The sequence below is a fragment of the Neurospora hispaniola genome (assembly GCF_033458365.1).
Source record: "Neurospora hispaniola strain FGSC 10403 chromosome Unknown B0T23scaffold_2, whole genome shotgun sequence".
Lineage (NCBI taxonomy): Eukaryota > Fungi > Ascomycota > Sordariomycetes > Sordariales > Sordariaceae > Neurospora > Neurospora hispaniola.
This window is the reverse complement of record NW_026944407.1, coordinates 1,278,641-1,296,592: the sequence shown is the minus strand read 5'-3', so window position 1 is coordinate 1,296,592 and position 17,952 is coordinate 1,278,641. Positions and strand designations below refer to the sequence as shown.

Genomic DNA, 17,952 nt, shown 5'->3' with positions numbered 1-17,952 from the left:
AGCTAGTAATATTTATACTAGTTACCTCATTTGCCTTATTTTACACTAAACACCAGCGCTGCCAATGCGATATTTGATGGATTCACACGGTCATGGAAGTCAAATTGCTTATGCTGGGTATGCAAAAAAAGAGAAGTACTTTGATTTGCCACCAAAATTGCGGGGTGGACCAGGTACCGATTTTTTTTCGCGAATCCATTCACTTTCGCGAATCCACGCACCTGACCCCGTGCCAGCACGGGGTCAGACTGCGGCGTTTCTAGCCCTGACGAGTAGGTGCTTCGTCATTAACCGCCCGCCATCCTAGGATCCACACCACAACACCAACAGCCGCATGAGGAGAACTCGACCACCATGGCTCCCCATGCGGAGTTCGACATCGAGCAGATCAGAGAAAAGGGCCGCAAGGACATCTTGTATCTCTTAGAATCAGTATGTACAGCCGTAATGCCCCCAAAACCACCCAAGCCAGGCAGCATCGGCCAGACGCAACGATGTCCGCAACGCTTGGTGCAAGTGCTGAACTGACGGCAGCTTGTGAGATCCTGTGCAGGTCCGCGGAAAGAAGAATATTGTGATTGAGAAGAGCTTGGCTGGTCCACTTAACGCCTTTGTCGGAGCGTCAACTTTGCGCGACTATGGTGCCGATAACTTCTTCTTTCTTGAGAACAACAACACCGACTCGAGCCAGCGCAATGTGGTCTTCATTGCCCGGGGCGAACTGGCCCATCATGCTCACGCGATAGCAGGTACGAACGCCAACCACATTCTCACGGACAAGAGAAACCGCCCGCAGGTCCCTGAAGGTGCTGACAGGTTTCCAGATCAAATAAAACGTCTACAGCAAGAGAGCCAGTCTCCCCACGAGTTCCACGTTTTTTGGGTACCCCGCCGAACGCTGGTTTCAGACAAGGTACTGGAGGAGGCCGGTGTCTTGGGCGATACCAATGTCGCCGAGCTACCACTATACTTCTTCCCGCTTGACACCGATGTCTTGTCCCTCGAGCTAAACGACTCGTTCAGAGACCTGTACCTCGCGAAGGACCCCACACCAGTCTTTCTGCTTTCCAAGGCCTTGATGGGTATTCAACAAAAGCATGGCCTCTTTCCCAGGATCGTTGGCAAAGGCGAAAACGCTAAGAGAGTCGCTGAATTATTGTCTCGTATGCGACATGAAATTCTCGCTGGCGAAGAAGCAGCCGAAGGGGACAAGGTCGGCCTGTCGCCTAGCACCACCAACGAGAGTGTTATCATCATTGACCGTGAAGTTGACTTTGTCACACCCCTTCTGACACAGCTGACCTACGAGGGTTTGATCGACGAGGTATTCGGTGTCCAAAATAACCAGGCCGATGTGGACTCGACGATCATCGGCGCACAGCCGGAACCACAAGGCTCAACTACCGCCGCCGCTGCCGTCGTGAACAACGGGCCTTCGCGCAAGCGCAAAGTCCAACTTGATTCCTCCGACAAGTTGTTTGAGCAATTGCGCGATGCAAATTTTGCAATTGTCGGAAGTCTTTTGAACAAGATTGCTCGTCGCTTAAAGAGTGACTATGAGAGTAGACATAGCTCCAAGACAACAGCGGAGCTCAAAGATTTTGTCTCGAAACTTCCGGGATACCAGGCCGAACAGAAGAGCCTCAAGATTCATACCGGCTTGGCGGAGGAGATTATGAAGTATACTCGCACGGAACATTTCAGCAAAATGCTAGAGGTTCAGCAGAATCTCGCAGCCGGAGCAGATCCATCATCCCAGTTTGAAGCGATTGAAGAACTAATAGCACGCGACGTCCCACTGCCGCAAGTATTGCGATTACTATGCGTGTATTCATGTATCTCGGGCGGGATCAAGACGAAGGAGTTCGATCACTTTCGGCGCCTTATACTGCAAGGATATGGCTATCAACACATACTCACACTCCATAACCTAGAAAAGCTTCAGATGTTCCTCTCGAGGTCGTCCCCTCTGGCATCCATGATCCCCATGACTGGATCTGTTGGGGCGACGGGAACGAAGACCAACTACACATATTTACGGAAGCAACTGCGACTCATTGTCGACGAGGTCAACGAGCAGGATCCCAACGATATTGCCTACGTCTACAGCGGCTATGCGCCTCTTTCAATACGCCTTGTTCAGTGCATCCTTCAGAAGCAGTATTTGCTCTCAATCACAAAAGGAGCAGCTGCCACCAACACAGCCGGACCAGCTGCAGGAGGCGCACAGGGATGGCGTGGGTTCGACGACGCTGTCAAGCATGCCCGAGGTCCGACATTTGATGAGGTGCAAAAGGGCGAGGACAAGGCTGTCAAGGCTCGGGCGCTGTTGTCCGGTAACGACGGCCAGAAAACAGTGTTTGTCGTGTTCGTTGGCGGTATCAGCTTCAGTGAGATTGCGGCTCTTCGGTTCATTGCGAAGAAAGAAGAAGGTATGTCGCTATTCTATGTCTCCATCGGTGTGCTCAAGCTGGCCGCAGAAGCACAAGAAGCCAATCGATCACTAACTGGGGTGTCACGAACATTAGGTCGGAGGAAAATTGTCATCTGCACAACGTCCATTATTAGCGGAAACAAGATGATGGAGGCCGCGATCGAGAATGGGACATTCGGTACCGAGAGCCTGCAACAGGAGTCGGATAGTTGATATTGGAGGGTTGATTGATACTTGATTCTGGTCGGGGGAACATCCACAACAGACGCGGAATACAGAAGCATACCATGACCACAGTTGGGAAAGTCTAGGCTGTGCTCATAATACGTAGATGGAGTGAAGGGAGTCATTGACGATGATTGCTGCGAACCAGAAGGCATACTGGCTTGGAAGAGAACATGAGCCCTCTCCCATTCACAGGGATTGTTATCCTCTCTCTGCGCCTCACGTGATTGGACCACGGACCTTGATTACTCGTAATAACGCGCAATGGCTGAAAAGAACGCTTTTGCATCAATTAAGTAAAACGACCAGCGTTAATTTCTTGTCACTGAAATTCTGAGCATGCGCTAATCCTTACCGACCTTCCGCACTTTTGAAGGGCGCTGTTACCAGTGGGAGTGGGTTCCGTTCCAGGTCTCGGGCAGCAGATCCGTCAGTGCGACTGTATCAGCACACAGACTGGAGACAACGGCAGCCAGACAACAACCTCGAAGGCTGAAGCAGCAACAACAACAACAGCCAAGTCTACAATTTATATATTTTCTCTAGTCAATCTACGACGATTGAGGAACTGAGAAATATCGATGCACCAGCTGCCAAGGGCGTCGTAGTCAATACCACCAAGTATTTCCCCTCAGCGATCGACGACATTTCAAACCCAGACGGCGACGTACCAATCGTACGACGTCTATGAGACGAAACTTCAACATTGCTCCATGGGCTGCGATATGATATTGCGAGGTACATATACCAAACATTTTCGACGTCCATTTCCTTCACCCATTTGCACACAATACCGTACATGGTCCAACCATAACCACTTTCCTCCATACTATCACACATCCTTCACTGTACAAGGTCCTCAGGCCTTACTTCAATATTCAACTTGGGCTGACCAGAAGTCTCAGAAGCCGGAGCACTTCTTGTACCAGAGCAATAGGCAGTCCAGTCGAATGGCCGGTTTTCACACCACCATCATCACCCGAACCGGCTCCATCTTATCCTTTGCCCTCCGCTGAATCCGGTGTGGCCTGTATATATGGAAGCAGGTCCACTTCGACGTGAGCGAAGACGACGGTGCCGATCTATCAACCCCATATTCCAGTCCAGCGGTTCTTTTCTAGTCACCCAACTGCCGCTCTTTCAAAGCTATGGGCAACAGTTCGCGGACTCGTCCAGGGCAGACTAGTAGTAGCGGTATCGCAAAGGGTCAGACAAAAGACGTCAAGGAAGTCAACTTATCACGCTCAAACCGATCCAAGCCTTCCAACTCCGCCAGGCACCCGCCTATGAAGAGAGCAAGGACGCCCGTGTTGGGCGGCCACTCCGCAGATACTAGCTCGTCGACGAGTTCAGAAGATATTGCACCGGAAATTGTGGTCTGGACTGGGGACATGGATCTGAAGGATTCAGAGGAGTCGCCCTTTCCAGAAAGCCCACTGCCGACAGATGAGTATGTTACCATGTTTGTTCTTCCTCATCAACTCCATGGCAACCCATGTTCAACTCCCGCTTGCCTTGGATTTCTTCGCTGTCCCTCATCGCTGACTTCCATGTAGCTCTCCACAGTTACCATCACTATCGCAAGCCCCAGAAGGACCAAGTGTCATAGATGCAGACGCTTCGAGCCAGTTTTCATCGCCCTTGTCAGAGCCTCCAGAGTCGTCACCAATTATATCACCTCAAGATGATATCGCGGTGGAGCAAGAAAACCCGATCCCTCAATCCGCAAGTAGCCTATCAGACCAGCATTCGAACTCATCATCCCATGCGCCATCCGTGACGAGCAAGGCCACGACTCCTGTGGATGCGGATAGACCAAAGGAGCCTCCAGCAAGACGACAGTTATCTGAGCCACAGCCTTCTCCGCTAGTATCTCCCTCTCCGGAGCCGCCTGCGGAAGAGCAGCAACCGAAACCCACTATGGAGGAACCTCCTCAACCGGATGAACAACCACAAGCTGAGCTGCAAGAAGAGCCAACAGCTCAACCGGAACGGGTAGCTCGCCTTTCGCCTTTGCCATTGATTGACGAGCCCCCTTCGGCAGCAGTTGAAAGTGCAGCTCCACCTCAGGGCCCAAAGTCACCGATGAACGAGCGGAAGATCAAGCAAGAGTCGCCGGAGGAGGTAGTGCTGGAATCAGCAAGGCAAGCTTCGCTGCCTCAAGATACCGGAACCCTTGATGTATCGATGGAAGAAGCTCCTGGGACGGATGCTGTGGTGCAAGAAGCACCAACGCAAGATGTCCCGATGCTGGAAGCGCCACCCCAAGATACACCGGACCGAGAAGCACCACCAATGGATATAGTCATGGATGAACCTCCCGCTTACGAGTCTCTGTCTCATGAACCTCCGGCAGAAAGGCCTGCGGCACAAAGTGTTTCGACGCTAGATGCTTTAGCACAAGAAAAAACAGCACAAGAAGCTTCGATTCAGGCGACGCCAGTACACGAAGTCCCAGCCCAGCCAACACCAGTACAAGGATCCTTGCCTCAAAACGCAGGGACAAATACGGTGTCCACGGACACACCGAGGCGGCGATACAACGTCCGCCCCAAAGTCACCATACCTCCCGATCTTCCGCTACCGGATTATGCTATGCAATGTATTACGGCCGCGGAGGCTTCGAGACTCAACCCATATGCTTTGCACCAGGAGGAATATCTCATGCTTAGAGACCATATCAGCCACGCCCAAGTAACAACGTACCTGAATATCAGGAACGGTATTCTAAGGTTATGGGTAAGGAATCCTCAAATAGCTGTTACTCGAGAGGAAGCTGTTGGGTGTGCCAAAGACACTCGCTGGTTCGATGCCGCTAGCCTATGTTTCGATTGGCTTGTTCGTCGGGGGTATATCAACTTTGGGTGCGTAGATTATCGCCATTCAAAGAGGCATACTTCCAAAGACCCACCGGCTACAACCCTCAAGCAAAGAACGGTCGCTGTTTTAGGGGCAGGTATGGCTGGATTGGGCTGCGCGAGACAGCTTGAGGGACTATTTGCGCAATATGCAAAGAAGTTCAGAGACATGGGTGAAGAGCCTCCGCGAGTAATTGTAATCGAAGGCCGGAACCGAATAGGCGGCAGGGTTTACTCTCGTCCTTTTGCGTCTAAACCTGCACGAACCCCGGATAATTTCCACGGGAAGCGATTTACCGCAGAGATGGGAGGTATGATCATTACGGGATTTGAACGCGGCAATCCCATCAATATCCTGCTCAGGGCACAGCTCGGAATTCCATACAGGCCGTTGCGACCAGACACCACTCTATACGACTCGAACGGCAGGCCCGTAGATTTACACCGAGATCAGCTGGTCGAGAATCTGTACAATGACTGCCTTGATCGGGTCAGCGAATACAAGTTTAAGCAGCCCACCTCGAAGCTGATTGAGGGTAATAGGGAATTGATTGACGAGGGCAAGGATAGCTCCGCAGAGGCCTACAAAACTATAAGGCAGGTAGAAGAATCAACTGCCGCTCAGCCGCATGCGCCGCCTGTGTCGGAGCAGAGCATAGCACCACAGGTGAATCTTGTGCCAATCTCATCAGACCGTGCTACAGGTCGCGTTCACACGGAGCCTGGCACGCCAGGCGCACTCAAAGCAGCATACAAGGCGAAACTTTTGGGGTGGGCCTTGAAGCAGGGTGTCTCAGAAGATGCCGACCTCGACCTCGAGACACCGGCCAAAGAGCCTGGTGCCAACCTCGGGAGCGTTGTCGACAACATGATAGCTCAGTACAGAGATATTGTGGACTTGACTGCACAAGACTACCGGCTCCTGAACTGGCACGTCGCCAACCTGGAGTATAGCAATGCCATTAACTACAACAAATTAAGTCTCCAGGGATGGGACATTGATGCCGGTAACGAATGGGAAGGAAGTCACACCATGGTCATCGGCGGCTATCAGAGCGTACCGAAGGGCCTTATGCTCCTACCCACGCCGCTCGACGTTCGACGAAAGTCACCCGTTAACAAAATCACATATACCACAGAAAGCACGGCAGGGCCAGCAGTAATCGAGTGCGAAGATGGATTCACGGTGGAAGCTGACTTCGTAGTCAACACGATACCTCTGGGCGTGCTCAAGCATGGTAATATCAAGTTTGAACCACCGCTGCCGGAATGGAAGTCTAGTGCCATCGAACGTATAGGCTTTGGTGTTCTCAACAAAGTCATCCTCGTGTACAAGGAGGCATTCTGGGATGAGGATCGCGACATCTTCGGTGTCCTAAGAAACCCATCTAACCGGCACAGCCTGGATCAGAAGGATTACTCCTCACAAAGGGGTCGTTTCTTCCAGTGGTTTAATGTAACCCAAACCAGCGGCTTACCAGTCCTGCTAGCTCTTATGGCTGGCGACGCCGGCTACGACACCGAACAAACCTGCAACGACGATCTCGTCAAAGAAGCAACCGACGTCCTCCGCCGCGTCTATGGGTCAAAGGTCCAACAGCCGATCGAGGCCATCGTAACCAGATGGGCATCGGACAAGTTCGCGCGCGGAAGCTACTCCTCCGCGGGTCCCGACATGAAAGCGGATGACTACGACACCATGGCCAAGCCCGTCGGCAACCTCTTTTTCGCGGGCGAGCATACATGCGGCACCCACCCAGCCACAGTCCACGGCGCCTACCTCTCCGGTCTCCGTGCCGCCTCCGAGGTCCTCGAGGCGATGCTCGGCCCCATCGAGATACCCACGCTACTCATCACCCCCAAGGAATCATCCTCCCTATCCCTCAAGCGCAAAGCCGCAGCTCTGACATCCGAATTCACCACTACCACCGTCACGAACAGCTACGGCACCATGTCCTCCACCCGTAACCCCGAACAAGCCCGCCTCGAAGCCTACGACATCTCCCTCTGGGACTCCATCACCTCGCAAATTGGCTTGCGCCCCCCGAAACCCTCCAAACCCGTCGTATCAGGTTACATCTTCTTCAGCAAAGCGCACTACGACGACGCGCGCAAGCGGTGCGAAGCCGGTCGCAGACCGGGGAAGGGCAAAGCAAGCGGTAACGAGGTCAGGATGATGAGTGCCAAGATGTGGAAGGATGCTTCACCAGAAGAAAAGAGACCGTTTGAGGAACTGGCGGAGGAAAGCAAGCGTGCATATGCGGTGGCGATGAAGGAGTGGACTGAGAAAGCACAGGAGTGGGATCGCAAAGCGACGGAGTTGAAGGAGGTTTACGAGAGGGAGAATCCGTATGTGCCGTTGAGTGCGCTGGTTGTTAAAAGTGAGGAGGGGGTTGCTGCTGCTGCTAGCGTTTCTAGTGGCAGTAATGGGAGGAATGGGAGGAGGGCAAGGTGGGCGGGTGAGAAGGTGGGGAGTTATGCGGAGGATGGGGGGAGTGATGTTGATGTTGCGATGACTGGGTGAGGTTAAGACGTTATCAAGTGAGTGGGTGAGTGAGCGGGTCAAGAAGTCAAGGGAGGTGAGACTGGAAAAATGGATTGAGGGGGAAGGAATACGCAAGACGATCGACCGGTGCTGTGGTTTTTTCGGTTATCTTTTTTTTATTTTGTTATAAAAAAAAGTGACCTTATCAGGCATTTAGCAACGCATGAAAGAAGTAGATGGGGAGTCGTTGGTGTGGTGATAACTTGAACCAAGCCTAGGCGCTAGAATAGATCAAAGAAGGAGTACGTTCTTCATATCTTTATTCCCACCTCCACTTTCACACACACACACACACACACACACATACACAGTAACTCTTTGTTCCACTCTTTATTATTATCCCAATGGCATAGATGCAAACGTCACATATACTAAAACCAAGCGGGGAAGTGAGTACCAAACTTCACAACAAATGAAGCAGCCAGTCCTTTTAACCGTTGAACATCGGGAAAGGATTGTAAACTTCCATCCCATCTCCCATGCTCTTCACACATTCAGTCTCATCAAGCGCCCCCAAACAAGCGACGGCGGCGCGGAATGGAGGCGGGATAAGACAGGATGATATTGGAAACACAAGCAACTCACAGATATACGAACCCATCGAGATGTGAGCCCCACCCCTTATCACCCATCTGCGGCTTTTATCAAAGTTGGCCGCCGGCGTAGTCAGGTTGCTTACTGAGAATTTACCAACGAATGTGTACTGAGCGACATTGTCATGCATCTGACAAGCGGTCATCCCAGCTGAGATTTGTTGAGTGGACTGAAACTACAACGGCTATTTCCTCGAGGCTTACTAACCACGGAGTAGGCAGGTGTGTAAAAGAAGTTGTACAATTTATGGACTGAAGGCGTTGGTACAGTAATGAGAAGGCTAGCTCATTTGATTGGTACAAAGGAAGGCATTTGGCACGCAGCTTTTTGGACTAGGACTAGACATATTACACCACGCACACTCGTACACTTTCGACGGCATGGTTGAATGTCAAGTGAGAGTGCAGACAGGGATGATGGATTTCGGCTTTGGACCCTTTTCTTTTGCTCAGGTCCCCTCTCCTTTTCCCTCAATACATCTTCGTCTTCTATTAATAGACTGCGGTTGTTTAGGCTGCTGTTTACATATCGGCCGAAGCGGTGGCACCAGTGATAATTTCGACCAACTCGCCGGTAATGACGGCCTGGCGGGTACGGTTGAAGAGAATCTGGTACTTGCTGATCATCTCGCCGGCGTTCTTGGAAGCGTTCTGGATAAGGGGTAAGAGAATTCACGTCAGCAGCCTGTCCGCTGTCGATTTCAAAGAGGTGACATGGGACGGGAGAACTCACGTCCATGGCGTTGCGACGGGCAGAAATCTCGCAGGCGTGACCCTCGCAGAGAGCCCAGTAGAGGGAGTTGGCGAGGGCGTACTCGCGGAGGTTGCCAAGGACCTCTTCATCAACCTCGAAAGCGGAGAAGTTGGCTGGATATAACTTAGTCAGCTGGCTGATTTGACGGGCATCATGGTGGCCGACAGGACGTACGGGAAGCGAGGATGGCCTCCTCGGAAAATGCCTCAATGACGGTGGGCTCGTAGCTGGTGGCGTTGATGAACTTGTTGTAGACAATCTCAACGGAAGAGTAGTCGCCCTTGAGCTGGGTGATCTGGTCGGCGATGGCAGAGGCTTCGACGAAGGTGGGGATGTCCTTGCCAACACCGGAGAAGTTGAGGACGATGTCCTTGCTGTTGGTACGGGAGAGCTGGGCCTTGGCCTTCTCGCCGATGATGACGATGTCGAACTCAGGCTCGGTGGCGGCGCGGCGACGGATGAAGCGCGCAAGACCCGAGTGGACACCACCGCAGAGACCCTTGTCGGAGGAGCAGACGACGACGAGCTTCTTCTTGCCCTCAGCCTCGAGAGGCTTAGTCTCGGCCGAGGTGAAGACCTCGTTGCTGGTGGCACCGTAGCCGCGGGACTCGGTCATGGCACGCTGGGCGCGGTTGAGCTTGGTCGAGGCAACAATCTTCATGGTGTTGGTGATCTTCTCGATGTTGCGGATCGACTTGAGGCGGGTCTCGATTTCACGGAGAGTCGCGAAGGTGGCCGCGCCGGGAGCAGCCGCTCTGTTGTCATGACCTTCAATCAGTCTGCATGTTCTGTCTCAAGGTTCGATGTGTCGGGGCTATCGCGTGTCCGTTCTCGTTCTCGTGTGTGTATGGGTGTGTGTGTGTCCAACTCCTCTCTCTCCCCACCCAACCCGTTCCCTGCTTGCTTGCTTGTGCTGCCCCTCCATATATCGGACGTCATGTATCGGGGACCTGGCGGCGCAATCGCATTCGTTTCCAAGTCGCACAGAGAGCTGAGAGGCAGACGAAGACCCCGAGAAGCTGTAGTCGGTTGGTGCACGGTGGTTGACGAACAGACGGAGGCGAGATGGCGAGATGTTGGACAGAGACGGACGGAGCACTCTTACGGAAGAAGGACATGTATTTTTTTTTCTTGGGAGAGCACCTACCGGGACGAGACGGCGGCTCCAGCTCTCAGGGCCGGGCGGGCAGCTCTGGACAGCATGTTGAGATGGATATTTGACGAGGGAGAGACCTGCTGGAGAGGAGTGGCCCGGGGTTGACCACTTGATATTCAGGCGGCAATTGATCGTGGGGGAGTGATCAATGAGAATAGGACGCAATTGGCGTGAGAGGTTTGCTGAGATCGGTTCCACACTTTCCGCTCTCTGCTCACTTTCCGGCCGTGCTTTCTTCGTGAGGTGTGGCTCGCCGTAGTGCCGCTGTCCAGTCCCAGTCGGGCGCCTTCGCCTTTTTCCCGGCTAGAGCCTGGCAATGGCTGAGGACTGCTGCCCGGCCATTGGCTTGGTCACTGGCCGCCTGCCAGCTGCGGTGTGCTCCCCACGCAGCACCTCACTCATCTAGTGTACCTACCATGTATGTAGGTGGAAGGCCATCTTGCTGCCGAGTTCTGCCAAGCTTGCTTGCCAGCCATGACAGCTGCCAGAGCTACCATGTGGGTGGGGCACCCGGTCTGGCCCGCACCTGCGATCCTGCACCGCGGCACCAGTTTTACACTTGCAGATGGACAAGCGGTACAACTCACTACACCGGCGGCTTTTCAATTGTGAAATTGAAGGCTGTCTTGAAAAGCTCTTTTTGTTCCGTTCCTGTTGGGCACCGTGCCATCCACCTCACTGAAACCTGCCTACTTAGCATCGATCCGGATGTGAATTTGGGGCTCACTTGAACGAGGAAGTGCCTTGCAAACGGTTGTGTCAAAAGCGTCCACGTCTCAGTGTCCTTAACAGTAAACAACTTGAACCCAAGTCACTCACAGATAAGCAAGCACACGGAAGCTTCACTAGGGTGGAGATCAGACGACGCGGTGTTTTTCCGTTTGAATGAATTAGGTGGTTTATGCCTTCAGCTTTCTGGAGCAATCAGTTTGAGGCTGGGTGATCACGATCCCAGTGGTGCTTAGCGTAGTGTTGTTGGAGCGTCTTGCCACACGCAACTGAGAACTTCCATTCCATAGGTACGTCTACGTACCACACTCACGACACTGACGGCCGGGGGCGCACGCTACTCTAGAAACTGAACGCTCAGACTCAAGGTACCGAGAGCGGGGACGCGCTAAAAAGGTACCGGCCTCTCAAAGTCGACCACCTCAGGGATTTTTGGGGCAGGTGAGGTGCACCGACCCAGGCGAACCAGGGAGAATTGCGGTACAGACTGGACCTGGCGAACATCCCCCTGCGACCGCGACGACGCATCGAAACCTTCCCTTGGCTGGAGTCCCGACTGGAGACTCAGTTCTCACTCACACACCCACTGCACACACCCACTGCACACACCCACAGCACCCATCGATACTTCCACAGCCTGGCGGTCCTGGCAACGACTGCCCAGAAAGAGTTGCAGGGTGGAGCCCAGGATTTATCTTTAACAGCCTCCCGACTGCCCTTGCTCTTCCCGAATTCGTTCATGCTGCCCTCCGCCTTCGCTTTTTCCCTTCACTTCTTCTCCCTCACCTTGCGCCATTCTGGTTCTCTCCACCCTCCAGGCTCTCCACATCCTCTCTTTTTTTTTTTTTTTCACACACTCGTTCCATCGACCGGCCATCTCGATATCTCGCGCACCCAAGACCTTGACGAGTCCCCGAGACCCTCGCTTTCCAGCCTTGGTCACCAAGTGACTTGTACCAAGACTCTGTCCACGGTCAAAGGTGTAAGCGGTCACCTCCAGCGGCGAATTTCTTTCTCTCCACGTCTGCCTTCCTAGCGACGACCGACGACAACATTTTCGACTCGGTTGCCCTGCAGACATCTTGCTAGCAACCCTTCGCCACTGTTTAGCGGCCGCTACCTCTACTGGTCGGCTTTTGCGCCCTTACACATTCGTACGTACCTACCAGTGCCGACACCGCAACACGCTCTAGCAACCATGTCTTCGGGCTCTGAAGACGACAAGCCGCTCGCCAAGGTCAACGGCCACGGTACGTCAATGCTTCTGTGATCAGTCACACCTTTCCCCATCAACCCTCGTTCATCTCACTCTATCCTCTGCCCCGTCACACGGTTTGCCAGCCGATTTGAGTCAACGTGTCATGCCTTCCATGGGCTCGTCTAGATGCAACCTGTCATTGTACCACGCCCATGAGACTAATCTTTTCTCTTCAACTATAGCCTCGGCGCCGACCATCTCCAAGGCCGATGATCGTGCCATGGACGCTGCTGATTCCAAGGTTCATATGGCTCCCGTTGGTGTTTCCATCCGTAATGGCCCCGTCGACCAGGACAGGATGGACATCGACTCCTCAGTAATCGGTCAGGCTAAGCGCAAATCGCGGGCATCCATTGACCAGTCCATCAACTATAAGGATGACTCCAGTGATGACGAAGCACCCTTGGTAAGTTTTTCCCTGTCTTTCCAGCTTAGTATCCTTGCTTGGTCTGTGGCTGACCAGAACAGGCGAAACGTTCAAAAACACAACATAAGCAACCAGACTCCGATAGCGACGACGAGCCGATTGCGAAAAAAAATGGCGCGAGATTGCCTCCCTCCGCCAAGAATACGGATATGGACGTAGATTCTGATGACGACGAACCTCTCGGAAAGATCGCCGCGAAGAAGGCCAATATCGAGAAGGAAGCCGCTAAGGAAGCCAAAATTATTCGTGCTGGTACCAAGGCCAAGAAGCCTGCTGCTAAGAAGGCCGTCAAGGATGAATCCTCCGATGATGAACCCCTTGCGAAACCCACCAAGCGACAGGTCAACGGCACAGCTGCGAAGAAGACGAATGGTGTGAAGAAGGAAGAGTCTGACTCGGATGTGCCCATCGCTAAGCGGGCGAAGAAGGCACCTGCCGCAAAGCCTGCTGCAAAGCCTGCTGCAAAGGCTGCCACGAAGGCCGCCCCGAAGGGCAAGGTTGCCGCTGTCAAGAAGTCCGTCAAGGAGGAATCGAAGGACATCACCGATGAGGACGATGAGGAAGAGGAGTATAAGTGGTGGGAGGAGTCGGCAAAGAAGGAAGATGACAGTATCAAGTGGACCACCTTGGAACACAACGGTGTCATCTTCCCCGAGGATTACCAGCGTTTGCCCAAGGACGTCAAACTGCTCTACGATGGAACGCCGGTCGAACTCGATATCGAGGCCGAGGAAGCTGCGACCTTTTTCGGCTTCATGCTTAACTCGACGGTGAATGTTGAGAACCCAACTTTCCAGAAGAACTTCTTCAGGGACTTCAAGGAGATCCTAGATCGGACAGGTGGCGCCAAGGACAAGAATGGCAAAAAGGTTGACATCAAGGAATTCGAAAAACTCGACTTCTCCCAGTTGTGGGCTTACAAAGATGCTCAAACGAAGGCTAAGAATGCCCGGTCGTCAGCAGAGAAGAAGGCCGAGAAAGCCGAAAGAGACAAGAGGGACGCCCCCTATCTATATTGCAAGTGGGATGGGCGAAAAGAAAAGGTTGGTAACCCCAGAGTGGAAATCCCAGGACTTTTCCGCGGTCGCGGTGATCACCCCAAGACCGGGTGTATCAAGAAGCGTGTTTTGCCAGAGCAAATTACCATCAACATCGGCAAAGAGGCCAAGGTCCCAGAGCCGCCAGCTGGCCACAAGTGGAAGGCCGTTCAACATGACAACAAGGCAACTTGGCTCGCGATGTGGCAAGAGAACATCAACGGGCACTACAAGTATGTGATGTTGGCAGCAAACAGTACGGTGAAGGGCAAGGCCGATTTCAAGAAGTTCGAAAAGGCCCGTGAGCTCAAGAAGTACATTGATCGCATCCGTGCCGATTATACCAAGGACCTCAAGAGCGAGGTCATGGCTGACAGGCAACGCGCAACGGCCATGTACCTCATTGACAAGTTCGCTCTCAGAGCCGGTAACGAAAAGGATACCGAGAACGAGGCCGAGACTGTCGGTTGCTGCTCTCTCAAGTACGAGCACGTCACCCTCAGGGAGCCCAACACTGTCATTTTCGACTTCTTGGGCAAGGACAGTATTCGTTTCTACAACGAGTTCACGGTCGATCGCCAGGTCTTCAAGAACCTCAAAATGTTCAAGAAGCCTCCCAAGGAGGACGGAGATGACATATTTGACAGACTGACGGTAGGTTTAATTTTACCTACTTTACAAGATTGGAGGTTTGCTAACGCGCTGTGCAGACAACCCAACTCAACAAGCACTTGTCGAGCTACATGCCTGGGCTCACGGCAAAGGTCTTCCGTACTTACAACGCATCGTACACCATGTCCAAGCTGCTGCAGGAGCTCAAGGTGACGAATGCCACGGTACATGAAAAGGTCAAGCTCTACAATGACTGCAACCGCCAAGTTGCTATTCTCTGCAACCACAAGCGTACTGTCGGTGCTAGCCATGAACAGCAAATGAAGAAACTTGTCGAGCAGATCAAGGGTTTGCGATACCAGAAGTGGCGGACAAAGATGATGATGCTCGACCTTGACCCCAAGCTTAAGAAGAAGAAGGGTGCTGCCTACTTCGAGCTTGATGAGGACTTGACAGAGGAGTGGGTCAAGTCTCATCAGGAGTTCCTTGTTGAGGACCAGAAGGCCAAGATCAACAAGAAGTTCGAAAAGGACAATGAGAAGCGGATAGCCGATGGCGAGAAGCCTCTGCCTGCCAGCGAGCTTAAGGAGCGACTCAAGGCGGCATCCGAGCTAGAAGCCAAGTTCAAGAAGGAGAACAAGACCAAGAAGGTCGAGGCTGAAGGCAAGGGTCCTTCTGTCGAGAAGCTGGAGGCAGCTCTTTTGAAGCTTGATCAACGTATCAAGACCCTGGAGCTCCAGTCCGCGGATCGTGAAGGAAACAAAGAGGTTGCTCTTGGCACCTCCAAAATTGTAAGTTGAATGGGCTTCTCATCAACATGCATAGTAGGATGCTAACTCTCTATCACAGAACTACATTGATCCCCGTCTTACGGTCGTCTTCTCGGCCAAGTTTAATGTGCCTATCGAGAAGTTCTTCTCCAAGACGTTGCGCGAAAAGTTCAAGTGGGCTATCGAGTCTGTCGGAAACGACTCGACGTGGGAGTTCTGAGGTTGGCCAAGCATCGTCGTTCGAATTCTGAAAAGTCATTCAAACAAGCCATTTCTATAGACAACAACATGAATGTTCACGTTGTTATTATGCGCCTTTCACCCAATCATACACGGAATAGCCTTGATAGACCCTTTGGTGAATCGTCATACTATTTTCACTTGGGACATCGTGGATTTCGTTAGAAAGCTTGCTGGACGCAGATGCCAGAATTACAAAAGCAAGCGAAGCGAAGGTTGCACGCTGTCTCTAAATGGTTGTAGACATGAGGGAGGCAATTTGCTTGTCCTTTGATGAGTTATATGGGATTTCCAACCGCACTGCGCATAGTTTGCTCTCGGAAGATGGAGTTACGGAGGCCGGTGTCTTCTGATACCAAAAATGAACCATCGTTAACAGTGAATAAGATCGACCACCGTCATCGTCAGGTATCACGCGCACGTCTGTTGGCGAGATTAGAAACCACTAGAGGTAGGGAGATAATGGTATGTGCAGATACAAGATGAGACAAAGATGCCAGAAAGCGATTGCGTACGTGCCCAAGCAAAAGGAATCTACCGTTTGAATGCTTGTGAAATTGTCCAACTGGCGCGTGTGTGAGGTGTCTATCGTGCTGTAAGTACAAGATTACCCATACCATATAGGTACATCATCATTTTCCCCCATCAATCATATACATTTAATACTGACGTCGCCGATACATATCAGATCTCCATCAAGCCAGAATCCTCTAAGTAAACGCCGTATGAGGTAAAACGCCCAAAACCAAATTCATCTTGACGCCTGCAAATGCATCGTGCTGCTGACTCGTACGCCTCCGACCTCCAAGGGAGAAGAAGACCCAGACGATAATCGAGCAACGCAAAGACTGTATGTTGTCATGCCACTCAAGATTTAATCTCAAGCCAAACACCCAACAAAGGCAGCAAGAGCCACCGTCACAAGCGACGTAGCAACCAGCAAGCCCTGCGGCGGCCTCGCCATTGCGCTCGCCGCGCCAACAGGCACTATCTTCCCATCTGGTTTCATAACCCAGCCCTCAGGAATCGACCCATGGGTGCTGCTGCCGCTGCCGCCATTAGAACCTGACGCGTCCCCACTGGCCGACCCGATGCCGCCCACGGGCACCGAGCCGCCCGCCGACCCCGTGTTCGTCGCCGCCACCGCGCTAGCCGTCACCGTAACCGTGCCGGCTTTGCCCAAGTTCCCGTTCACCTTGCCGCCCTCGGCAATGATGCTCTGCCACGTGCCGCTCGTGTCGCCGTACCGGTACGACTTGCCCGTCGAGTAATCGCTAACCATGACGCTCTTGACCGTCATGCTGAAGGGCCCCTGGCTATAATCCGTCGGGCCGTGGGCCCACTGGATGGTCCCCGGTGAGTTGGCGCTATCGCCCCCGGACCAGGCGCCGAATTTCACCTGCATGGGACTCTGCGGGTACTCGCCGCCCGCATCATTGACGGTCAGGACCCGCACAAGAGTGCCGCCCACGTACCACGAGATTTTTTCCGAAGTCCAGTCGATTGTGTACTTGATGAACTGACCCTGGCTGTTGTGGGCCGGGTTGTACTGTCCCCGGTCGTAGGTGGCGGTTTTTCCTTGGAAAAAGAAGTTGGTTTGCACGTATGTGTTGTCGTCGCCCAGCCACTCAAAGTCGATCTCGTCAAGGTCATCGGATTGGAGGACCACGGAAGAGACGATGCCGGCGCCGGGGGCCGCCTTCATGGTTATTTCGACCCGCCCAAACATAATGTAAAAGATGGAGGTTAGCTGCGGGGAGTCGCCGGATTTGGCGACGGTGAAGGAGACTCCGTCGTTTCTTGAGTAGGAGGGGGTGCCGCCGTAGGGGTTAAAGGAGTTGACAGCGCCTTGGGTGAAGTCGACATCGATGGCCATGCCGAGGGCGGTGTTTGGAGGACAATCGGCTAGGGGGCGGTTAGTGTTAGGCATGTCTTTCTTTTTGGCTATGTAAGTCTGAGATGAAAATGGCTTGAGGAACATACTTCGCTGTGTTGGGTTACATGCTGTCCAAGTTTGTGCGGAAGCTACACTTGCGAAAGCAGCTGCCGCTGTTGTCACCGCTGTTCGCCAACTTAGGGACACCATGGTTATTGTTTCGCGATCCCAGGTCTTGTGGTGACACAGGGGAACTAGAAAGAATTATTTCAGAGTTTTGGGTTGAAGAGGCAACCAATGTTTGGGTTTTTTTTTTTTTTTTTTTTTTTTTTTTTTTTTTTTTTTTTTTTCCTGGTCTTCGAAGTTTCGTCGGTGTTCTCGATCGCGGGGTGAGTTGGTAGGACGAATTTGTGTGAGCGGTAATGAGATGGTGGAGAA

General features: G+C 52.7%; 6 protein-coding genes across 6 annotated transcripts; 4 read left to right on the top strand and 2 right to left on the bottom strand.

The window, feature by feature from the left end:
• The first annotated feature begins 75 nt into the window (after window positions 1-75).
• On the top strand, window positions 76-2,938 carry B0T23DRAFT_352432 (Sec1-like protein). The gene is made up of 3 exons (XM_062836089.1): window positions 76-432; window positions 554-749; window positions 825-2,938. Exons 1-3 carry the CDS (start codon window positions 355-357, stop codon window positions 2,645-2,647), a joined length of 2,097 nt encoding a protein of 698 aa, XP_062695220.1. The 5' UTR covers window positions 76-354; the 3' UTR covers window positions 2,648-2,938.
• An 869-nt stretch (window positions 2,939-3,807) lies between these two features.
• B0T23DRAFT_426126 (flavin-containing amine oxidoreductase-domain containing protein) lies at window positions 3,808-8,041 on the top strand (the record flags this gene model as incomplete). Its single annotated transcript, XM_062839962.1, has 2 exons — window positions 3,808-4,109; window positions 4,216-8,041. The coding sequence occupies 2 exons, from the start codon at window positions 3,808-3,810 to the stop codon at window positions 8,039-8,041; spliced, it is 4,128 nt and encodes a 1,375-aa protein (XP_062695219.1).
• Window positions 8,042-8,788: 747 nt separating this feature from the next.
• On the bottom strand, window positions 8,789-10,926 carry B0T23DRAFT_373116 (ATP synthase gamma chain mitochondrial precursor). The gene is made up of 4 exons (XM_062836781.1): window positions 10,557-10,926; window positions 9,584-10,164; window positions 9,389-9,522; window positions 8,789-9,306 (listed from the first exon to the last, which is right to left on the bottom strand). Exons 1-4 carry the CDS (start codon window positions 10,610-10,612, stop codon window positions 9,178-9,180), a joined length of 900 nt encoding a protein of 299 aa, XP_062695218.1. The 5' UTR covers window positions 10,613-10,926; the 3' UTR covers window positions 8,789-9,177.
• A 1,002-nt stretch (window positions 10,927-11,928) lies between these two features.
• B0T23DRAFT_70476 (uncharacterized protein) lies at window positions 11,929-12,411 on the top strand. The gene has a single exon (XM_062841669.1). It carries the CDS (start codon window positions 12,034-12,036, stop codon window positions 12,328-12,330), a length of 297 nt encoding a protein of 98 aa, XP_062695217.1. The 5' UTR covers window positions 11,929-12,033; the 3' UTR covers window positions 12,331-12,411.
• On the top strand, window positions 12,412-15,830 carry B0T23DRAFT_70477 (DNA topoisomerase I). Its single transcript, XM_062841670.1, has 5 exons — window positions 12,412-12,544; window positions 12,735-12,958; window positions 13,021-14,670; window positions 14,727-15,419; window positions 15,478-15,830. The coding sequence occupies exons 1-5, from the start codon at window positions 12,493-12,495 to the stop codon at window positions 15,616-15,618; spliced, it is 2,760 nt and encodes a 919-aa protein (XP_062695216.1). The 5' UTR covers window positions 12,412-12,492; the 3' UTR covers window positions 15,619-15,830.
• A 558-nt stretch (window positions 15,831-16,388) lies between these two features.
• On the bottom strand, window positions 16,389-17,852 carry B0T23DRAFT_70483 (concanavalin A-like lectin/glucanase domain-containing protein). The gene is made up of 2 exons (XM_062841671.1): window positions 17,622-17,852; window positions 16,389-17,543 (listed from the first exon to the last, which is right to left on the bottom strand). Exons 1-2 carry the CDS (start codon window positions 17,722-17,724, stop codon window positions 16,519-16,521), a joined length of 1,128 nt encoding a protein of 375 aa, XP_062695215.1. The 5' UTR covers window positions 17,725-17,852; the 3' UTR covers window positions 16,389-16,518.
• Window positions 17,853-17,952: the final 100 nt, after the last annotated feature.